The 20,417-nt window shown below is 45.2% G+C and overlaps 2 protein-coding genes across 2 annotated transcripts in view; one reads left to right on the forward strand and one right to left on the reverse strand.

Moving 5' to 3' along the window:
- Window positions 1-4,576: 4,576 nt before the first annotated feature.
- On the forward strand, window positions 4,577-4,796 carry PHALS_13330 (uncharacterized protein; the record flags this gene model as incomplete). The annotated part of the gene is made up of 2 exons (XM_024729067.1): window positions 4,577-4,693; window positions 4,752-4,796. The coding sequence occupies 2 exons, from the start codon at window positions 4,577-4,579 to the stop codon at window positions 4,794-4,796; spliced, it is 162 nt and encodes a 53-aa protein (XP_024579481.1).
- A 15,176-nt stretch (window positions 4,797-19,972) lies between these two features.
- Window positions 19,973-20,417, reverse strand: part of PHALS_14686 (uncharacterized protein) — a 447-nt gene continuing 2 nt past the window's right edge. Inside the window, exon 1 of the mRNA XM_024729068.2 lies at window positions 19,973-20,417. This exon is cut by the window's right edge and continues 2 nt beyond it. Within this exon, the coding sequence (XP_024579482.1) occupies window positions 19,974-20,186 (213 nt within the window). The 5' untranslated portion in view covers window positions 20,187-20,417 and the 3' untranslated portion in view covers window position 19,973.

Consider the following 20,417-nt stretch of genomic DNA (forward strand, 5'->3'; position numbering starts at 1 on the left):
CGGCCAGAAAATCAAAGCGTTGCCTTCATCAAGGATTGTTGAGCTGTTGAAGATGTACAAGTAATGTGTATCCTAGTGCGGGTAAAGAGAAATGTTTGAAGAGACACTTCTGAGCAAATGGCAGTCTTCTTTATTTTTACACATGTAAAGGTTAACTACATTACAGTTGCAACAAACCTTCGCCCGAATGTTGATAGTTGTTATTTACAGCATAATTACACCGGCTAACGGTCTGAGCAGAGAATTGTGATACAAGGGCGAGTATTGGCCAAGACATATGTATCGGAAGCAAGGACGAGATTTATATGCGGCAAACCGCAAGTAGACTTTGTATTTGCCATTATTAGCTGCTAATCATGCGGTGTATAGATGATCGTTTGTTTTGTATTTGCTTCTGACTTTACCTCCTTCTCTATAAGTGCGATTTTATCTATAGGTAGCAATATCTCAAACACCGTGGGGTCTTATCAGCTTTCTCATACACAAAGTGGCAACAAATGTTGATAAGTTTTTCATGCTTGTAAAAGTTGGGGCTCATGGCCTGCTTCAATTGGATAACAGTATCTTTACGAAACTTCTCTTCCGGCGTTCCATCACCTTCACCCATACAACATCAATCATGACACTTTTTTTTGGTCGTGTACTTTGGTTTTATGAGCTTAATTTTTTTTTCAAGAACAATAGCGACAAGAATGTTTTGTCTACGCACGCCATAATGTGTACAATGTAACAAGAATATTCGTTGTCTATGACTGAATAAATCCAGCTTTAAAAGTTGCCGGCTTTGTCGAGTGTGAATTTAAAAATGGCTGATTCAAGAATCACCGCATGTGTCGCAAATGTGTGGCAGGTCACTATTTACAAACTGTAATCTGTGGTTGCTCGTGATGCGGACAATGTGTGCTGGTTCCCAAAATATTGAAGCAAGGTGTAACAAGGTATGTACTATAATCTTGTGAACTTGACCCTTACACATCTAAATCAATTGTATTAATTATGATACGGTATAGTTCTAGTGACGAATGCACGTATCAAACAAGCATATAATGTCTGGATGAAAATAAGCTCACCTTATGACAGCAGTTTGTGGGTGCATGAAAGTAAAGTGACGTATAAAGCGACATTGCTAAAAAAACTTTCAACTTCAAAGATTATGTGATGCTATGTTTAAAGTAAAAATAAATGCAAGTTTTAGCATCATTGCTAACGATTTAATGCGTCAAAATGGCTTAGAATCTGTCAGGACCATTCTGGTAGCATTTAGCCCCGGTCAAAACCTCGATAGCCACGTTGCCGATTTAAGCTGTCAATAAAAAACGCAATGATGTGTTTTTGCCCTTGGAATTTACTTTCAGAGTAGCACAGCTAATAATATAGACCAAAGCGCCGCAGATGACATGAAGTAATGATTTGAACAATCGTGCAAATTATAATATTGTACATTTGTACGAAATTCACATTGCACTTCTGTGTGATTGTAATTGAGATATTGCCGGTATTCGTGAAGATGAGAGAATTTCTAACAGGAAAGATCGGAGAAAACGTGGGCAAGCCAAGTACAAGAGACGGTTTTATTATGAGATGGAACCAACGGCATATATCCAGGGTAAGTCAAAATAAGACGAGTCCCAAACATATCTCCTGTTAGGTTAGCAGAGCTAATTAGACGTCTAGTCAGGGTAGAGAACTTTGCTTCCGATCCGAGGTGGAGCGTACCAACTCGACCTCTGAGCGTTGTATAAGCGGATCCATTAGGATCAAGTTTCTTATGTGCAGTATGTACTGCAACCCCATTGCAGGATCTGTCCACAGGTCAGTCGCCCTGATGAAGCATTTTGAAATTTGAGTGGCGCCAAAGATTATCAACTCACTGAAACAATTTTGCGCACACGAAAACAATGTCCATAAGTGTTTGGTTTGACATAGATGTTCACATATGACCGCTCGACATTGGATAAATGCATATTTGAAAAACCATGTGCGTATGGAAAAACCACTGCATCGTTGGAGAGTTGATCGTCATTGGTACGGTTAACAAATCAGGGAATAATCAGTCATTCCCAGAAAAACCAGCTCAAATGTTCACCACAGCAAGAAACATCACATTTCCCATTAGCATTCGATAGTAATTTGTTTTGTTACATTCTCATCAAGCTTGCTTCGAGCTTTACACGGAAGAAAGCGCCTGTGTCGTCAGAGTGCTGTCTTTATAAGAGCAATCGACATGCAATGAAATATTTGATTTCAGAATTAGATTAATTTATGATGCACCTGGGTAACACCCCTAGCGAGTAATTGTTGCTACATCGTGCTGTACATGGAACGAAAGATAGTCATCCGTATTATCTTTGTCGATAAGCGCCACATTTCTCGAACTCAGTGTTCTGTAAGTATCAACAATAATGTCCTCAGCTTGTCCTTCGGTTATAATTGTACCAGATCGGTGATCTAACTGTGTTGTATTTTCTTGCGCGCACACCCTATATGTAAACTTTGAACCATTGCAACAGCTTGTATCAGTGGTAGTAGGGGAGACTTATAAACCCTGGCCACTCTATTTATTTACGAGTGTATAAATGTTCTCGCTACAAACCCTTGGAGATTCACTGATTCGCACAGTACGCATTCGACGCGGTATCGCTGATCAAGCGACACCGTTAAATAGCGGTAAACATCAATAATTTTTGATTTTGTTAGGCGGTCTCATGACGTTATCTCTGATAAAACGGCTAATTGAAGCTGTGCGCTAGGGACATAACAGTTTGATATAATACGAGAGCAAATGTCTCATCAAATTGGTGGAATGTAAGAGCGAATGTCTCGGATTTGCTTCGGCAAGGCCGTGAAGGTATAGATGATTTTATGTCGTCGGCGGATTAGCGTCATAAATTTTTGTTTTCTAGAGATGTTTGCTTGACACCGAGTCTCACTACCGTTTCAGCCTTCCGAGTCTAGGTAAATGCACTTAGCAATATTTGTGAAAAATTTTATGTCCTGCACTGAAGCAATATCTTCATGCCCGCTAAAAAGAGCTTCTTCGCCATGATAGAGGATAATACATGACTCACCGAAAAATACCATAAAGGCCAACCTTTTAACCTCATGATCCATGGTGACCAAGCTATGTAATATCTCGATCTGAATCTAGATCAAGGGCTAAAAAGCTCTTAGAGCTGTATAATATCACTAAATTGTACAAAACGTCTTAAAGTGCTTTTGGCATGTCCTCGTCTCGACACATGGATCTCGTATCCGTATTTGGTATTTGTAATGGCTGCACATCCTGGCTCCAAATTTCAACAGTTCCGCGCCAAACGCAAATGCATGATGTTCCTGTGTCTAACAGGCCTTTTTACCTTTTACAAAAGTCGGGACGTTGGAATTGACAGTCAAACTCTTGAGCATGAGCCTCATCTCAATTAAAGCGTTTACACTTTTGAATACTGGATAAATATTGACCTCGATCATCAAGAAGTACAATAGACTCAAATCAATGTTAGAAGACTGCCCCACACCACTGGAACTTGACATTTCCACGCGAGGGCTCGGATGTCGACCTAGAGTAGGATCTCAACTCTTCGCATCACCGAATTGATACATATTATGTGTGTATGTTTCGTTTTACCACCGATCCGACATCTACCAGAATTCGACAGCCAAACGAGCTATCTCTTTCCACAGAGATCGACTGTAATCTATCGCCTGTAGCGCTCCCATAGAGCCTTTCTCTTTCTTGCTCCAACCATGCAAGCAGTATATGTGCCTCCTAGCTTGACGACTGCCACACAAAGCGTTGTTGCTACATCTCGAGTAGAACCAAAATTACAACGCATATGATTTTGGAAAGAATCTTTTAAAAATGATGGAACTTCGTGAATAGGGGATCTGTGATTCACGTGCGTCATGTCAAGCAATAAATGTCATCGTGTTATTGGATTTGACACAGTATGTTCACTGAGTATAATTCACTTAATATACATTTCACCCTAGTAAAAGCTTAGCATACTAAGTATCCGTTTTCTCAGAGTCTCTCGGTGCGGCATACAAGCCCAATATCTGTGTATTATACACGCAGAATCTTTAAGTAAAAAAGGTTTCTTTGTGCAAGATGCACGGCATTTCTTTTGCATATCGTAGCACCTACCGTCAATCGCACTCCGACTTGTATCCGCTGTGAGGGTCATGAGCTGCTCGCTTACCTGCCCTGGGACAATTCAGCACGACAATAAGCTTAATCGATTGTTTACCCGAAGGGGAAAGTAGGGTGGCCACCCATGGACAGAGGTGGACACCAGTCGTCGAGAGACGCTCACCAACTACGAGAATGTGGCGATGAGACATCTTTGATAACTCCCGCTAATTACCAGTAGCCTCGCGGTAGTAAGCGATCATCCCTTTGACGAAATATTTTCTTTATCTGACAAAAAGGGGGATAGAAATCAGTTAGGTTTTTTTATAAAGCAACTGTGCGTCACAATTACGGTCCAAACTAGCAGGCCACGCGCAAGATTGGGCACCTACATGCCATACATCTTGAGATGAGACATTCACAACAAGGCAACGTATGAAGCAAAATATGTCGCGTTTGTTCGCACCACCTAATCCGGCGTATCGAATACGCTTTAAGTCCGAAACAGAGGTGGGAATTAGCAGACTATGCTCGGTGGTTGTGAGCTCTTTCTACTTCAATGGCGTAAGATCCTATTCCGAAGGCTGTGCTGATAACTGTCTTCACGAGGGTCCCTGAACAGATGCGGCTCGGTCCAAGTCCTTACGAGTACACGCCACCATTTTGAAAAATAATTCGATGTAATCAGCAACACTAAGCTGTCAGCCTCAACTCACTTTGAGAGGGTCGTCACTTCAGTGGTGGGTCCCACTGACTACAACCTACATGAGGTATGTTGAATCGAGTTCTTTCCCAGTAGACCACCTTGCTCCTACTGGAACTCGACGATTCCTCGCGAGAAGCTTGACGGATGCCCTTGCGTGGGAGCTCGAACCTTCGTCCCTCCTAGCCGGGAGCAAACGGGCACACCAGATGAATACGTGCAGTCCAACTACAGAAGAAATATCTATGAGTAATGCAGATATACTCGGCAGCCAGATAATTCCACTCTTCTTCTCTAGTATGCTGCGGTTCATCGCCTACGGTACGCTGTCAGAGCTACTCTCGATAATCATATGGCCCTCACAGCACAAAGACTATTCACCGTATTGACTTCAGCGTCCCGGGCTTTGTGAAGCCGAGGAGGATCTGATGTTTCCAGGAGTGTTGTGCAATCCCGTACAGCGCACAACTGTTGGAAATAGAAGCCAATACGCAAAAGCAATCAAGATAAAACGGATAGCGTATTCCCATGCGTCCTGTCGCGAGGACAATAGTTAAGTGTTAAAGACTGCTACTTTGATAAATTTAACAGCGTAGAGCGTCGACTCGCTTTGAGCCAAGATTCGAGGTACGATCTCATCCTGGGTATGTCGCGGCGAGATACGCCCCGGATCGTGGGTCGAGTCGGATCTAAAGTGCTACATATCTCGCTGCTGCTGGGGCGTTGAAGTTATGATTCAACCGCTTCCATAAAACAGAAGGGCATTCGACGCAGCCACGAAGCTATGATAGCATCCGTGCAGGGCATTAAAATGTTTAAAACAAATAGCAATGGTGCCTCAAGCTGAGCTCGAAAAAAAAGCCGAGGTTTCTGGATGAAATGGAATGAAAGCTATTGTATATTGTGGTTGATAGAGTGCATCGTTGTTGAGATAATAAGCAAAATTTCACGTCGTGTCCTCGAAGTGTATCTCTGGACCGTTTCTTCCGTGTCCGGGCCGGTTGTGTGATAGAGAGACATTTCGTTACAATTAATAACAGCAAATTCTGAAGGCAAAAGGTTTACTCGTCGATGTAGATGAAATGTAAGTTCTACCGTCTGGCCCGCCCACTGTGCCGATCATTGAAGTCTCCCTGGTTTGTGAGAATAAAGATGCATCACGGGTGCATGGAGAGACTGTATTGTGCTAAGTGCTGTATTTTTTTCGTCGCTACCTTCGACCAATGTCCTTGTCACGCTAAAAACCTATCCGTGTGATATGTTTGAAGGAGCCGCCGGAATGTGAAGTAACAGGAGTGGTATGGTTGGTAACGGTGGAAGAGCTGATCGCATCATCATTTAGGGACGAGACTGTCATTAAAACAATCGCAGAGCATATTGCGAAAGAGAAGAGAGTTATTAACGGGATACCTCGGGTCAAATTTATTTCTTTGTTGCAGGAGTAACACGACGTGGTGATAAAAGATCTGCCACGGATGTGAGGGTGCGTTGTCAATAAACGTGGATCTTAAAGATCATGCTTGGGTAGGCTCAGCGATATCGTAGCCACATCTTTCCTGAAGAGTGAAAATATGGCCATTTTTGTCAAGTATCTCCAAGTGACACGGTATAAGCTGGGTCGGCTTGATGTCGGGGCGGATGCGCTTTTGCGTCGCCCAGCTATAAAATGTAGCGTATCACGATGATGACTTCGCCAATTTACTAGGCAAGTTTTAAAACGTACAGGTCATGCTCGACATGTGTTGCACTGCTGAAAGCTTTACAAAAAAGATCTAATGATCTCATAGTTTACAGTTTATTGAGGCAGTGGTTGCACGTGTACATCACTATTCCTTATCATGAGGCTTGCTGTCTTACGAATGACAATTAAAGTGTTAGTTGCTTTTGATGGGGCCTCAACTTCACAATATTGAACGAGGCACATATTAATATAATCATTGGCTACATTGAACTAATGAGCTAGGGTAGCAATTAAACACTTATGTGCGCACTAGTGGAAGGTTTTGGCAACTTAAATTTTGTCGTAGTGTCAACGACTTCGCTCAGCCTGTTGGTTCCAGCAGTATTGGGAGTCTATGGATCTAGATAGATCTAGACTTTTATGTTGGTCTTTCGAAAGGTAGATTTTACTGATACTGTGGCCTTTGTGGATCGTCTGAACAAATGACTGATGCCACTGCTGTTAGCAATATTATACGATACGAAGATGAAGCCAAGCTGTTCTCCGGCAAAGATCTGTGTGAAAACGATTTGTTCGTTGCCAGAATGTTGGATAGAAATCTTCGTTTTACAGCAAGGTCTTAGGGAACATTGCTTGAGGTGTTAAGCCTCAGATTGGACATACTAACTGCAACAATCGACAGACAGATGGTCAGACTACACGGCTTACTCGCGCTGAGGAGGATATCCTTCGCAGCACTTGACGCAGAGAGACCCTGGTGCTGGACAAAGCTGCTCTTATTCATTAAATTTGCGTTATATAACGCAGCGCATACCTCCAGGCTTTGATTAAATATATAGCAATCGTTTGATAACCCCGTGTTATGTAACACCTCTCTAAAGTAGGTTCGGTTGTATGGCGATCAAAGTCGACTTGCGGATATTTTCCGGCTATAACTTGTGGCAAAACAAGTTGTATTATTACAACACAATTTCGTTACGCTTTGTCCTTGATCTAGGATATTTCGAAAGAAAAGGGTCAGGTGAATCATAGATGATTGTGGAGTGAGGGAAAAAGTTAAAAAGCTTACTTACCTACGCATGCAGCGTCTGAGATCTATATTTCCTAGTTGCGATCGTGTAACATCAGGCTATCCACAGGTATAGATTAGAAGAAGTTAAACTGTTTTCTTTATAATAAGACAGAATGCGAACACACGTAATAAAAATCTGTTTTTCTACGCGGCCTCAAAGTAGTGTGCCATGCTCCCGCTCTCCTCACTACTTTGATGTAGATCGCTCTATTGTAGACGAGATTTCGTCCCTACCATTTCTTAGATCCCAGCAACCCTCTGCCTCAAAGTAGCGACGCATTCCGAATTGCTGAGGTCGTATTGCGATGAGAAAGCTTAGAGAGCAAATACGAGATCTGACCTATCTTAGCTTTGGATGCACGCAAAGACTCTCGAAGCGAGCCAATCATTTTGTCCTACACCGATACTGCTCAATAAATATGCTTAGCTCACGGTCACATGGCATGTTTGGTGGGTCGACGGGAACACCATTGATGTTAGCAGTACACAGTACATAGTAAAGTGGCCACTCAATAAAAACAAGTCAAGGATGGGTTTGACTTTTGCAAAATGTCGTGACGCCGTTACCGCTCACGAATCAAAGACCTTAAAATTTCATTAACCTTAGAGAAGATGCGAGGCGGCCCGTCGCAGTGCACTTCTCAATACTGGGTGGCTACCAACTATGTGGGGAATAGAACGCGTGTTTGAAAGTTGATGCGGCCATTTCATGTAGACAAATGGGGATGCAAACAGAAGAAACTTAAGATACTGAAGTTTTACCTCAACGTCCGTTTCGTGCTTGGTACTTCGCAATGTTAAACATGAGCTGATGCTCGACAGACGATCGCATTGCTAATGTTGGCTTGTAATGTCTCAAGACGATTGAAACGACTTGCAGTCCTCTTCCAGTTCTCAAACTAAGTCTAATATCCATCAGCACTTCCACCAGCTTTGCGTACTTACGATACATTCCTCACAGCGCGAAAGGGTATCGCCAACCACTACTGCTCTATCGTCGGTGATAATTCTGAGGAGCGATACACTTTAATTTATGAAAACGCTCAATGACCTATTACTTTGCAAATATTTTGCTCCTAATAGGAGCGGAATGACTTCTCACATAGTCATTTATATCTTCTGCACAGTTCGGCGTGCGCTTTCCACAGACAGTTTCAAATCAAACGGCGTGATGATCGATAAGTGTCAGCAAAATTTAATTATTTGCCGTGAGCTCTTGTGAGCTTTCTCGATTAATGTGAAATGTCGACTTTCTTCGTAAGTCACGGCATGTGTTCTAGGCTGAAACAAACCAGATATCGGATTCGCTTTCTGAGGTTAGTCATCGCACTACCTGTCGTGAGGCACCTCCAGTGGCTCAGCACCGCGTCGCTGCTTTGGAACAAAGGGCAAATCAGCTTTAGGAGATGGAAAAGACGTAACTTCGTTTGCACCAGAGTATTCAATTTTAACTGGCTCCTGAGACCGGGGCCGTGATATTGCTTTGATAAGACTACGTAGAACACTGCGTAAGCTTGCATTCTTTTGATGTATCTAGAGCATACTCCCTCCAGCTTTGGCTCCGAACGTAAGCAATTTGATGTATCGTTGTTGCAGCTTAATTTCATAGACCGCAGTCTCTGCATGTCAAGGTAGGTTGCTAGCCTTTGGTCAAACTTGTACTTTACAACAGCTCTTATCATTTAGCTGACCTCTGGCGTCAGCGTGCTGCTTTCATTTGTCTTGGCCCTTGACTATCGTGACACGCAATCAACGCATGACGCTCAATCTCCTACTATGGAAGCACTCATCTTACTAAGAAGCGTCGTTACACCAATTTCAGCAAGTCGATTTCGATCCATAGCCCCTTTCTCATCTCGACCGGGGGAATTTTGCGGCGATGTAAAGAAACCATTTATGTATAATGGATCAAGACCTTTTGGGGCATATACGATGTTATTTAAAGCAAAGTCAATAAGTGGGGGCGATTCATTCCAACTCTGCGGTCTATCTGTGCAAACACTTGGGGGTAACCTCCACAACGCAATTCACGCGTTCCGACTGACCATCTTCTTGTAGATTGTCAGCGATTTTCACATCCAATCTTGTGCCGGAAATATGAATAATGTTTTCAAGAAATTCGCGGCAACACGCAAACGTTTTCCAATACCATGGTCACCGATAAGTCATTTTGAGGAGTATTATTCGAGAAACGACTTGATTCTGTCCTCACCGGTCACGTTGCCGTTTTGCACTATCTTGCTCAGACACCATAATGTCTGAGTTGCTGGTCGCACATTTACGAAACTACTAACAAATTCCATACTGATGGTCCTCCAAAACTCTACCGAAACTGGTAGGCTAGCCAAAGCGACCGTCACACATGGCGAGAGTTCCACTCGTTGACACATTTTATACGTGCGAACATATGTAATAAATGATGTGCCATTAATGCATAGCGCTCGTCAAGCAATATACCTTCTATTGCATGGTGGCGATTTAAAGGGGTATCGTGTGCTCCGTCAGTGTTCTGACAAAAGTTCCCCATCATGAGGCAACACGACACGCTTCCTGTCATTAAGGTTAGCGCTATATTAGAGCCAGCCTTAGAATAAGGTATAGCGGCGCAGGCTTACAACCGCGCTTGGATAAAGCAACATATGAGCTCACGAATCTCTTTTTCTTATCAGCTGCGCGACACATGTTGCAGCTGACCGTATTTGGCTTTATCAGCTTGCGACATCACCATTGCGATTTTTGACAGTTCACAGTCGGGCGACGCAAAAGCGCACTTGCCAACAGATTAGGCTAACACGGCTAATACCTTTTCTCAGAGGCATGATGAGCAAAGCAGAATGAATTGTCATTAGCTGCGAGAGATGTAGCGGTGACGTTTCTATGCGCAACAAAACATGATCCGTATGTATCACAATTGGCTGAATTCTCTTATCCTGTACTTGACGAGGGCATACAGCACCTCGTCATGATCATAATAAATATTCGTCGCAATTATCTGTTGGCAAGACTCAAACGCGATCGCGCGTATGCACCCGTCGGCATTTGCATGAGTAATGCGCGGACCTTCGCAAATGTTAACGTATTACAGGCGACGTTAATTGTCTATCTAAACTCGAAAACAAAGCCAGCATTGGGCACACATGGGTTTTTCATCCACAGCCCTAAGATTCGCTTCATTCTTCGCAGCCCCAACATCCCTATACACCCTTTCTTGACAAGATTGGAGTCGGGTCGTGCCATGTCGGTATAACTTGCATTATGCTCGTACAAGCAGTTGGTCAAGCCACTTCAGCAAGTCAGTTCTGGGACAGAAGCACTGGCTTGTTTTGAATGACCTTTATCTACGCGAGATCTATCCGTAGCCCCTGCTTCTCAAACCAACAATCAAGAAAAGATGTTTCGTCGGCACGAAGACACAGTTATCGATATTGGCAATTAGTTTATTTAAGAGCATGCACTCGAGCAGAATCGATCGCAAGCGCTAAGTGTGGTTTTCCGTATCCAGCTTCCTGGCTTCTGCACGACTATGAAGAGTATCATTTGGAAATAGGTTTGTGCATAACCGGGATGTTGTTTGCACATCTATGGAACCCAAAGATTAAGCGTCGCTGGTACATTAAATGCTAAGTATTTTACTCTCAGAACATCTCGCTTGGGTTTTTACTGCAGTGAAAGGAAGTTCACTGTCTCTCATCAGCAATGAGTAAAACCCACCAACTAGATTAAGGTCACTCGACAGCCAATCATGTAGCTTCGAAGCACATCTTCTCCAGTATTTTGCGTTGGCGCCAAAAAAGTGGCTAAAGTAAGCTTATTATAAGCAAGCTCAATTTGACACTCGCCTTAAGCCTTTCTGACAAAGGTGGCCGGCGCCGAGTCGGAAATTTTACTTTACCTCACCAAAAAACTTTGTGCTTCACGTGAAAGAAAGCATTGATGACTTATCAATACTCCCTTGACAGGGCCAATTGTCATGTGACTTAAAATCTGAATTTAAAATTTGGATCCAAAAGTCAGTTTCACGAACCGCACCCCTATCAGAGAATAGTAGGCGAGGTGAATGTTTCGTCACAATGTTGTGATATCATGTAAACGATTGAGAAGATCATTATGAGCTATGCAAATATTCTCAGACGAACTAAGCTTCTTCCCAACCGTATCATTTGGTGACCTCTTCATCTTGCAACTAGTTCTACATTTCTTCGAGGTGAATCTTCCAGCATTATGTGGTCTTCTGCTGAAGGTAATAACTATAGTCTACCAACCCTTGGGCTATCCCGGTCATTACGAATGGATAAGCTTTCTCGTTACTTGCCTGCGGAGCTTCACAACTCCGCAAGGTAGGCTTTATACGCGTTAGTACTGTCTCAGCAGTGTGACAAAGATAGATCATTCTTCCTATACAGAACCTGGTTCTTCTCATCGCGACTTACGGTTGTTCAATAGTTAAAACACGGGAAACATAGCGATATAGCTGCTTCTAATTTCTACCGACCCTGGTGTAGATGACGCTTTACCATGGCTTTCTTCACCTTCCGACTAGCGATACACTCTGAGTTCAACGAAATAAAGTTGTCTCGACAGATAAACACTCTATGATCGCGATATACAATAACTCTTCTCCGTTTGATCCCGAAATTCCAACTCACTTTTGGAGCTCAGCTTGAGGATCTAACAACACACTTGCAGTCTATTTTGGACAGCCAATTTCTTAGAGAAACGATATCGTAGCTTCGTGTCCACGTCAAAAATGCTTCTGCTTTCTGGCAGCGTTGACTTCATGACCCGCCAAAGCTCCAGCAGGTGAAAATTTCTTGGCACCTGAATTCTTTGATTTTCAGGGCATTAAATAGTCCTTTTGGCATTTCAAGCCACTCTCATAAATACTGGATGGCGTACTTACAGCCGTCAAAGAGAAGTCCTCCTTCCTCGTCAAGATTTGATAATACATCGACCATATCAAGTACATTAAAACTGTGTACAATCGGACATCCAGTAAGTGACATCCTTACGCGAATCAACGCTTGCACAGAAATCGTATGCGAACTCAAATTTTTATAGGCGTGAGTGATACGTCATTTACCAGTTGGTTTGCGCACACAAGACTTCGGTGCGCTATTAGGGGACTTGCTCTCCCTCACCATACCGGCAGTACTCATCGATGGACTCAATTCGTTTTTTGTTGTTGAAAATTATGTAATACTTAGTACGAAGAATTTATCAGACGATGCGGTGTTAAGCTTGGTAGGCTCGAAGCTAGTATCGCGCTCGTAGGTCCGATCCGAGTAGTATTATGCTATGAAAACGCCTGCAATATCGACCTGCCAAGCTTGCTTAGAACACATTTAACGTTCTACGTAGGGCACCTCAGGTCCTATCATCACAATGACGCAATTTTTAAACTGGATGTAATGCATCCTTTTTCGAAATTGGCTTCAGAGAGACGTGATCGGCACGAGGTTCAAAGTGAAACGATTTGGCGTCGTCGCCTTAGCATTATCATCAAATCCACGAGAATCATTGTGAACGTTGGGGCAAAACAAACGATCTTGCGAGTTAGATCGTCGACAAGAACTAGATGGCTGCTGATTGCGTTGGCAATTACTCCGAGTATTATATCTACCCAAATCAGAGCGAGGTCGCTTGGTAGGAGGCTCCACATCAGCAGTGGCAGCAGCAGCCGCTGGAGAAAGAGCTTTTTGAGCTAGCTCTAATAAGCGAGTCCGAAAGGCTTGAGTATGAGAACTAGTATATAATATATAGTAATTGTCCAAATAGACGTTCTTCTAAATATATGTGCTCTTAAACAGCACAGTGGTCTAGATACCTGCATATGGTAGAGGCCCTAGGCTTCGCTCCTGACAGGAGCGCACGAATACAAAATCTGTGCATTGTTAAGGCAGACTCTTATATTCAAGCTTTTTCTGTGCAAAGTGCATAGCAACCCCGTTGCATCTGTAGTCACTTTCACAACCAAGTCGAGAAAGGACTGTATTTCTGCAAGAATGAGAAATAAATATCTAAATGCTTGTTCTGAATCATCGGTAATCGCTCGCCTGAAAGAGCTCACCAATAATGATAATTAGCTGGTGAGGCGAGTCAATAAATGACGCAACTTGGCCTGATTGAGAAGTGAGTGCCTTCATCTTGAGACCGCTGGTGCTGAGCGTCGCGACACTCAACCGTCGAGACGTGGAGATCACTCAAATTAGATGAGGAAATCGAGATGACCACAGATCTCGCCTTGCTCTAAACGGGAGGTCGCGCGCAATATTCGGCACTAAAAAAGGGTTTCTAGCGCGCGGTGATTCGCAGTAAGAGATATCACAAGGGTCCTACAGCTTAATTAGAAGTATCAAGTGCGTTGGAGTTCTTGCCTACTCATATATAAGTCGAGAACTGGCGGGTGATGTCCAAGAGCAAAATCTCTTATCGCCGCATTGACGTCAAACACTCACCCAGAGAAGGTACCGGTTATTATCTTTAGGTGACGTCTGGCTATATGGCTAGCAGCTTCAAAATACCGATATCTTGGCACATGAGAAAATTCTTATCGGAAATTTCGTCCAATTGTGTCACGGGAATGGCCCGTCCATAAACACACTTACTGAGGAAGGCTTAAAGTTGGTTAACACGCTTCACCGCGTAACGCTTGCTTCCAGCAAGCCGTCGATTTACGCGAACGAAGAGGAAAAGGTTAAGTGATATTGTTTTGGCCAATAAGATTTTATCCTCCACGAAACTGCTAGGTGCCTCGGATTATAGCAAAACAAAATTGAAGAATATATATAGTTTTGGTAACTACACACAACATGATGCGGATCATACAATATGTGTTTTGGGACTGACCCCATTACACCATCCCCCACTAAAATGTGGGCTTATCCATAATATCTATAAACTCTTAAAGGCTTTCTTCAGACATTTCTCCGACTCTAAGACTCGGTCATTCGTGATTATACGAAGTAAAATTCGTCGAAGACGACTTGCGTCGACGACGGGCGCAGAGCAAAACCGCCCCTCAATTGGGAAAGGAAGGCGCCTTCGCTATCATCGAGCTTGGATGATGCTCCAAATTTAAGTCAGATGGCACTTTCGCACGTTAAGCCAGCACCTGGCATCAACCGATCAGCTTAAGCGTATGGCGATTGCTTTGAAAAGCCCATCGATGATTTCAGTCATCCAGCAATTTTTGCTACTGTGAAATTGAATGTCGTCACGAATTTCACGACGGGCACCTCAGATTGACGAGCTCTTTAGTCATTTGAAAGCTTGAGTGATGACTCGAATCGTGAATTTTAGCGCTATCGAATCGATCACACGTACCCACGCTGTAACAGGGTTACACGTACCCTTTGTATTTAAGGGCTGTTCGGCTTCCGGACAAAAAACTTTTGAAAGGGGAGACTTGCTCTCACGCACCATTCCTGCGTCGTGCTTTGCACAGAAAAAGGCGTCAATGCCTCCTTGGGCAGGGGCCATTGGCGTGTCCCATTGTCGAATCTTCTTAGGAAAGAGGCCGAATAGTGTTGGGACATTGAGCATCAGGACGCTTCTGACAGGGTCAAAGACAGCCTCCTTCATGCACCAATACTGGCGTTGCCAGACCCCGATCGTTCTTTTAGTGCCGACTGCGATGCTTCAGACTTTCCCATCGGCTGTGCACTGCTGTAAGAAGACGCCGAGGGGTGCGATCGGATATTCGCGTTCGAATCTCTTCGGCTTAAGGCTGCAGATAAGAACTACCCAGTTCACGACAAGGAATTACTTGCGATGAAGTATGCACTTGCCAAGTTCAAGTTGCACCTGCTTGGCTTAAAGCTGTTTGTGATCTACATAGATCATGCGTCATTAAGCACTGCGACTCAGTCGCTTCATTTCTCGCAGAGGATGACCAGGTGTCTCTCCTTGTTTGCAGAATATAAGCTCGAGGTGGAGTATAATCCAGGAACGCAGAATGCTTTTTCTGATGCGTTGTCACGCAGACCGATTATGAACTTGCTCATTTCACAACGGTGACGTCGTCAGTGACGGATTTGATCCGCGCTGCATACGCGAGTAATGGTATGCGTGTAGCACTGCTACAGGCTCTCGGGGGCAAGGAGTTTGAAAAATCGGTCAAGAAAATGTCGGCGCGGTTGCGCGCACGGTTACACCGATATTTGTGGAATAACAGGTAACTGTATTTTTGCACCAAATCGACGAATATGCCACAAATTTTGGTTCTTTTCGCTGAAAATTTTAAGTATCGTATCCTCTATGTGGCCCACGACACCCCATTCAGTAGCCATCTTGGTCGTGAGAAGACCTACAGCTCGGTGAGTTGCCACTACTGGTGGCCCAAGCTGTACATCCGGACGAGCACATATGTGAGACATGTCAAAGGGTGAAACCCTCTCCGAATGCGGTGGCGCCGTAGCGCAGTGGAAGCGCGTCCGCTTTTTCAACTGGAAGTCCGCTAGATAGTTTACCGGTACTCCCCGGGTGTTGGCAGTCCATGAGTATAAATTTTGCGTTTGGTGTACCAAAGGACTCGGCGGGCAACACTGATGTGGTGTCATTGTAGATCGTCTACGCCTAACGGCTCATCTTGCGGCAGTGCCGGACATCATCGACGGTATGGGTACAGCGACGCAGTTTGTCGATCGTGTCTTTCGACAGCGTGGACTCTAGGAGTCTATTGGCTCTAATAGAGACCCACGCCTCACTGGGAAATTTTGGTATACTATCTTCAGGATGCTGGGCACCAAGTTGATTATGTCAACAGCGGACCTTCTGTAGGCCGATGATCAAACTGAGCGCGTGAATCGCGTCTTTGGAGGCATTCTTCTCAGCGTCTGCGCTGAGACGCCGAAGCGCTGGAGCGCCATGCTGTCACTCGTGAGTTTGCTCTGAACAATGTAGTGCATTCAGCTACCGCCTACATGCCGTTCTACGTGAATGGGCTTGTTAATCCTCACGTCCCGCTGACATTGCCATACCATGGCTCAGGGCTTGGTGGGGGAAGAATAACCGAACGGCTAGCTGATGTCAGCCCCCACACTGTCCGTAAGGAAGTCGATGACGTCCTTTCTACCAGATTGAGAGTCTTACGACACGTTCACGATGCGAGGGCTGAAAGCCAAGACATGCAGAAAGAATATGCAGACGGAAGAAGCAGAAGGATACGAAAACTTTAAGGTCGAGGACCTGGTTCTTTCAATGCTAAAACCTTCCTACACATGCAGTCTCTGTTGTCTGTAAGACAAAGCTCCGTCCACGGTTTATCCAACTTGTTAAGTTCGTGGCAAAGCGAGGTCTTGCGTATACGCTAAGCCTTCCGAGAAGGATGCGCACCCACTCAGTCTCTATGTGGATCGCTTAAGCCGCACCTGGATCCGGCACGAGTAAATGCGGAAGCGTTGGCACCGGGGCGGCGCCAAAAGGCGCTCGGTCACCCAGAAGCTCAACCAGCATTTGACTCTGTTCACGAAGTGCAACAATTCCCCTTTCCAACGTCGCATGGCGCTCCACCGTCGCGTGAAGTGACGTATTCGTCTTCTCGACGGCTTGGATCCCCGCCGAAAGAGCGCGATAGTCCGCAACGCGAGGCAGTCGGTACACAAAGTGCGCCAAGATCCTGAGTATTTTAGTACTACGGATTTTGACCTCGGCAAGATGCTCGACGGAGTGCCGCTGACGACGGACTTAGTCCTCCAAATCTCGAAGAGCATCGCAAGTTAATGGCAGTAGATCGACCAAGTCGACATCGTCCGCCGTCGACTCTTCTCGATGTGAATGGTGACGTCCACGATGACGTGGAACGCCCTGTGAGTCGACGTCGTCGACAAGGTCGAACCCAATATCTTGTGAAGTGGCGGGGATACCCAAATTCCGAGAACTCGTGGGTGTTTGAAGTGTGACTTCGGCAAGACTGTTCAGACGTTGTGGACGCTTATGATCAGTAGGGCCATGACGCTTCGCGTCGTTGTACGCCCCGCGCTATTTGGCAGTAGCCCGGTAAAGCTGGAGAGCAATGCGCTGAGATCAAGCTATGGCCCGGAGCAGCTTTGGTCGTAGACTTGCCCGTGGGAGAAACCACAGAGCTCCCGGTAGCGCGATCGATTATTCCATGTGTCGCAGAGTGACAATACAAAGGAAATTGGTGTTGCGCCTTGAATTTGGCAAACACAAATCAAAGATAGTGTTCTACGCGCAGGTCCACTTCCATGTGGCTCCGCTGTTAGCTAGACAGCGAGGAAATTTTCCGGTACCGTTACACTCATTGCTGGAAGAGCTCCTCATCATCTGCAACGGTTTTGCCAGGGACGAGTCACAGGAATAGTCCATACTGCGGGTATAGGAGAGCCTCCTCTTAGAGCTCAAAGTTGAGTGCGGTACCTATCCACTGGAATTTTTTTAGATTCCAAGAAGCGAGCCCGGAGAGCTTTCCACTGGTCAAGCTCAGCTTGTGTAGTTGCCGGGGGCCCGACTTCATAGACGCCCAACGTTCGAGTGATCGCGTCTTTCGCTTCAGTAGCGGGATCCGCCAAGCCGAAGACGTATTCCACAGGAGGGTGTAGAACCGATCGTGGATACGAGTGCTTGAGAGCCGCCCTGTGGGCAGCCTCCAACTGCTGCTTCTGTGCCTCGTCAAGGCGGTTGGTAATGATTCCACTTTCTCCGAAAGTCGAGAGGTTGGGGATCAGACACGGTGACCGCAAGATTCGAGCAGGGCTCACGTCGCGCCGTTGGCGCACCCCACCCTCCTCAGCTTCCATTGCTGGGAATGGAGTATCCGACTCGTAAACGACTTCTCCCGAATCGTCGACGAGGAAATTCGACGCCCGTGACGGGCGCAGTGTGTGTCGCCCGGGTGCAGAGGGCTTGGGATGTGCTTCCCGTGAAGCCGCGGACGTACTATCCGGAGATGCGCTCCGTGCAAAAGACGAAGGGGTGTTTTGCTCGCGGGCGCCCTCAGAACTAGCGAAGCTGGGTGTTTTGCGTGTCCTAGACACAGGGCTCATTGCGCGGAGAATGTTAAAAGATTGTTGTAGGAACGTAACGGTTTCTCAGACGCGCGAGCTTCGTAGGAGGCGACAGTTAAATGTGAATTGTGGGTATTCACATTTTTGATGGGGGAGAGTGTAATGGGGTTAAGAGGGTTGATCACACAGATGGTGTGACCATTCAAATGTGTGAATGACCCAAGCATTCACACAATGATGTGACCACACCGTAAAAAGAAGCCTCAACGTTGCCAGTAGTTGTGCATATTAATTAGGTTTTACTAATCAAATAGTAGAATATATGGTTTTAGATATGGCGGCATCGCCGCAAATTAAACAAATAAATACGGGCTCAGCCTTGAACGGAAGAGCGTCTTTGCACGGTTTAGATTTTTAAGTATTCTTTACGGTAGCGGATTGCGATCCGCTACACTCGCAATGGTTCTGGTATAGAACGTATGGTCGGTGACCTTGGCTTAGCTACCTCTAAGCAAAAAGCTGTGGCAGCCTCGCTGCATGGTGGGGCTCAAACAAGCCATGAACTCACCTCTGCCAGAAGCAAAAACCTTTTTGGCGCGGGCGCGTCGGTGGAATAGCGTCTGCGCAACACATGAGGCCGTTTGAAATTAATAGCAAATGGTATGGCCATGTGCCTCGAGCAGAGCTCGGAAGGCTGAAGCAGCAATTAGCCGAGGTCTCAGAATGAGACAGAAAGGAGCGTTTGTAAATCGTGGTCTCCAGTGTGTATCTCTGTTGGGAATGGAACGTACCGACAGCATTCATAATATCCAAAGTATTTTCGGGCAAAACGGTAAAAAAAACACTACGAGCTGTTATCGTCTGTGTCAGCCGGTGAAAAGTGGAAGCTACTGGGTATCGCAGTCTCCCATGTCAAAGCCAGTAGAGTTGAAGGGCGAGTGTCAGTAGCGAGTAAAAATGACACGCTCTGAATTGATGCCGAGATCATACTTATCACGATCTGAAGGTATGTTGAGTCAACGCTATCGCGTGTTGCGACAACTGTGCGGATCAGTGAAGCTCCACGGGTAAGTCAACCTCACCCGACGGCATACATCCAAGCCGTTCCCCCCGAAGCAAAACTCAGGAGTAGTGTGGCGAACTACTTTGTGAAATACTTTGATCTCTAGTGATAGGTTTGAGATCAAGATGATGTTATTTTGAGGGAGGTCCGTAAAATACGTGGGCTGCTCATCTCGGCAATTTGTTGATCAGAGTTTTGTCTTTATGGCTTCAAGATAGCTTTAGCTCGGACTTTATTCTCTTAAACTTGAGAGTTCCGCGTCAGAAAAATCAGTCTTGAAACCAATCAATTATCGTTTATCAGCCCTGACTCTAAAGTCAAAGTTTACTCTGTGTACGGCGCGCGGCAAACACGGCATTCCTTAGAGCTTCGCTACAAGTCCGAGAACAATAGCGTAACAAAAATGTTGCCTTGCGATCTGCTGCAGCGTGACTACAATACCTGACAGATCATTTACGTTAATTGCCACGATTGGTCCATCGGCGTAGTTTTTGTAGCCTACTATATAGATTATTGGATGGTGAACTTGACGTCGAAGTTCGTTGCTGAGCTTGTTGCCATTTATACCGTACATTTGAACAACCCACAAAATATTTTAAACTTCTAAGAAATTTTTATGTCGCCACACAATTGGAGCACAACGATTTCCATTGGCCAACCAAGAAACCTCAAAGCTTGGTGGCGCTCAATCCAACCCTCGTCGACATAGACATAGCATGATGCGGACGACCGCTACGCGCTCAGCCGCCTTAGCCAGGGCCAATGTGCTCCGTTTCATGTCCAATGGAGCTAACACTTCGGCCGG

This window comes from Plasmopara halstedii, assembly GCF_900000015.1.
Source record: "Plasmopara halstedii genome assembly, contig: Scaffold_658, whole genome shotgun sequence".
Lineage (NCBI taxonomy): Eukaryota > Oomycota > Peronosporomycetes > Peronosporales > Peronosporaceae > Plasmopara > Plasmopara halstedii.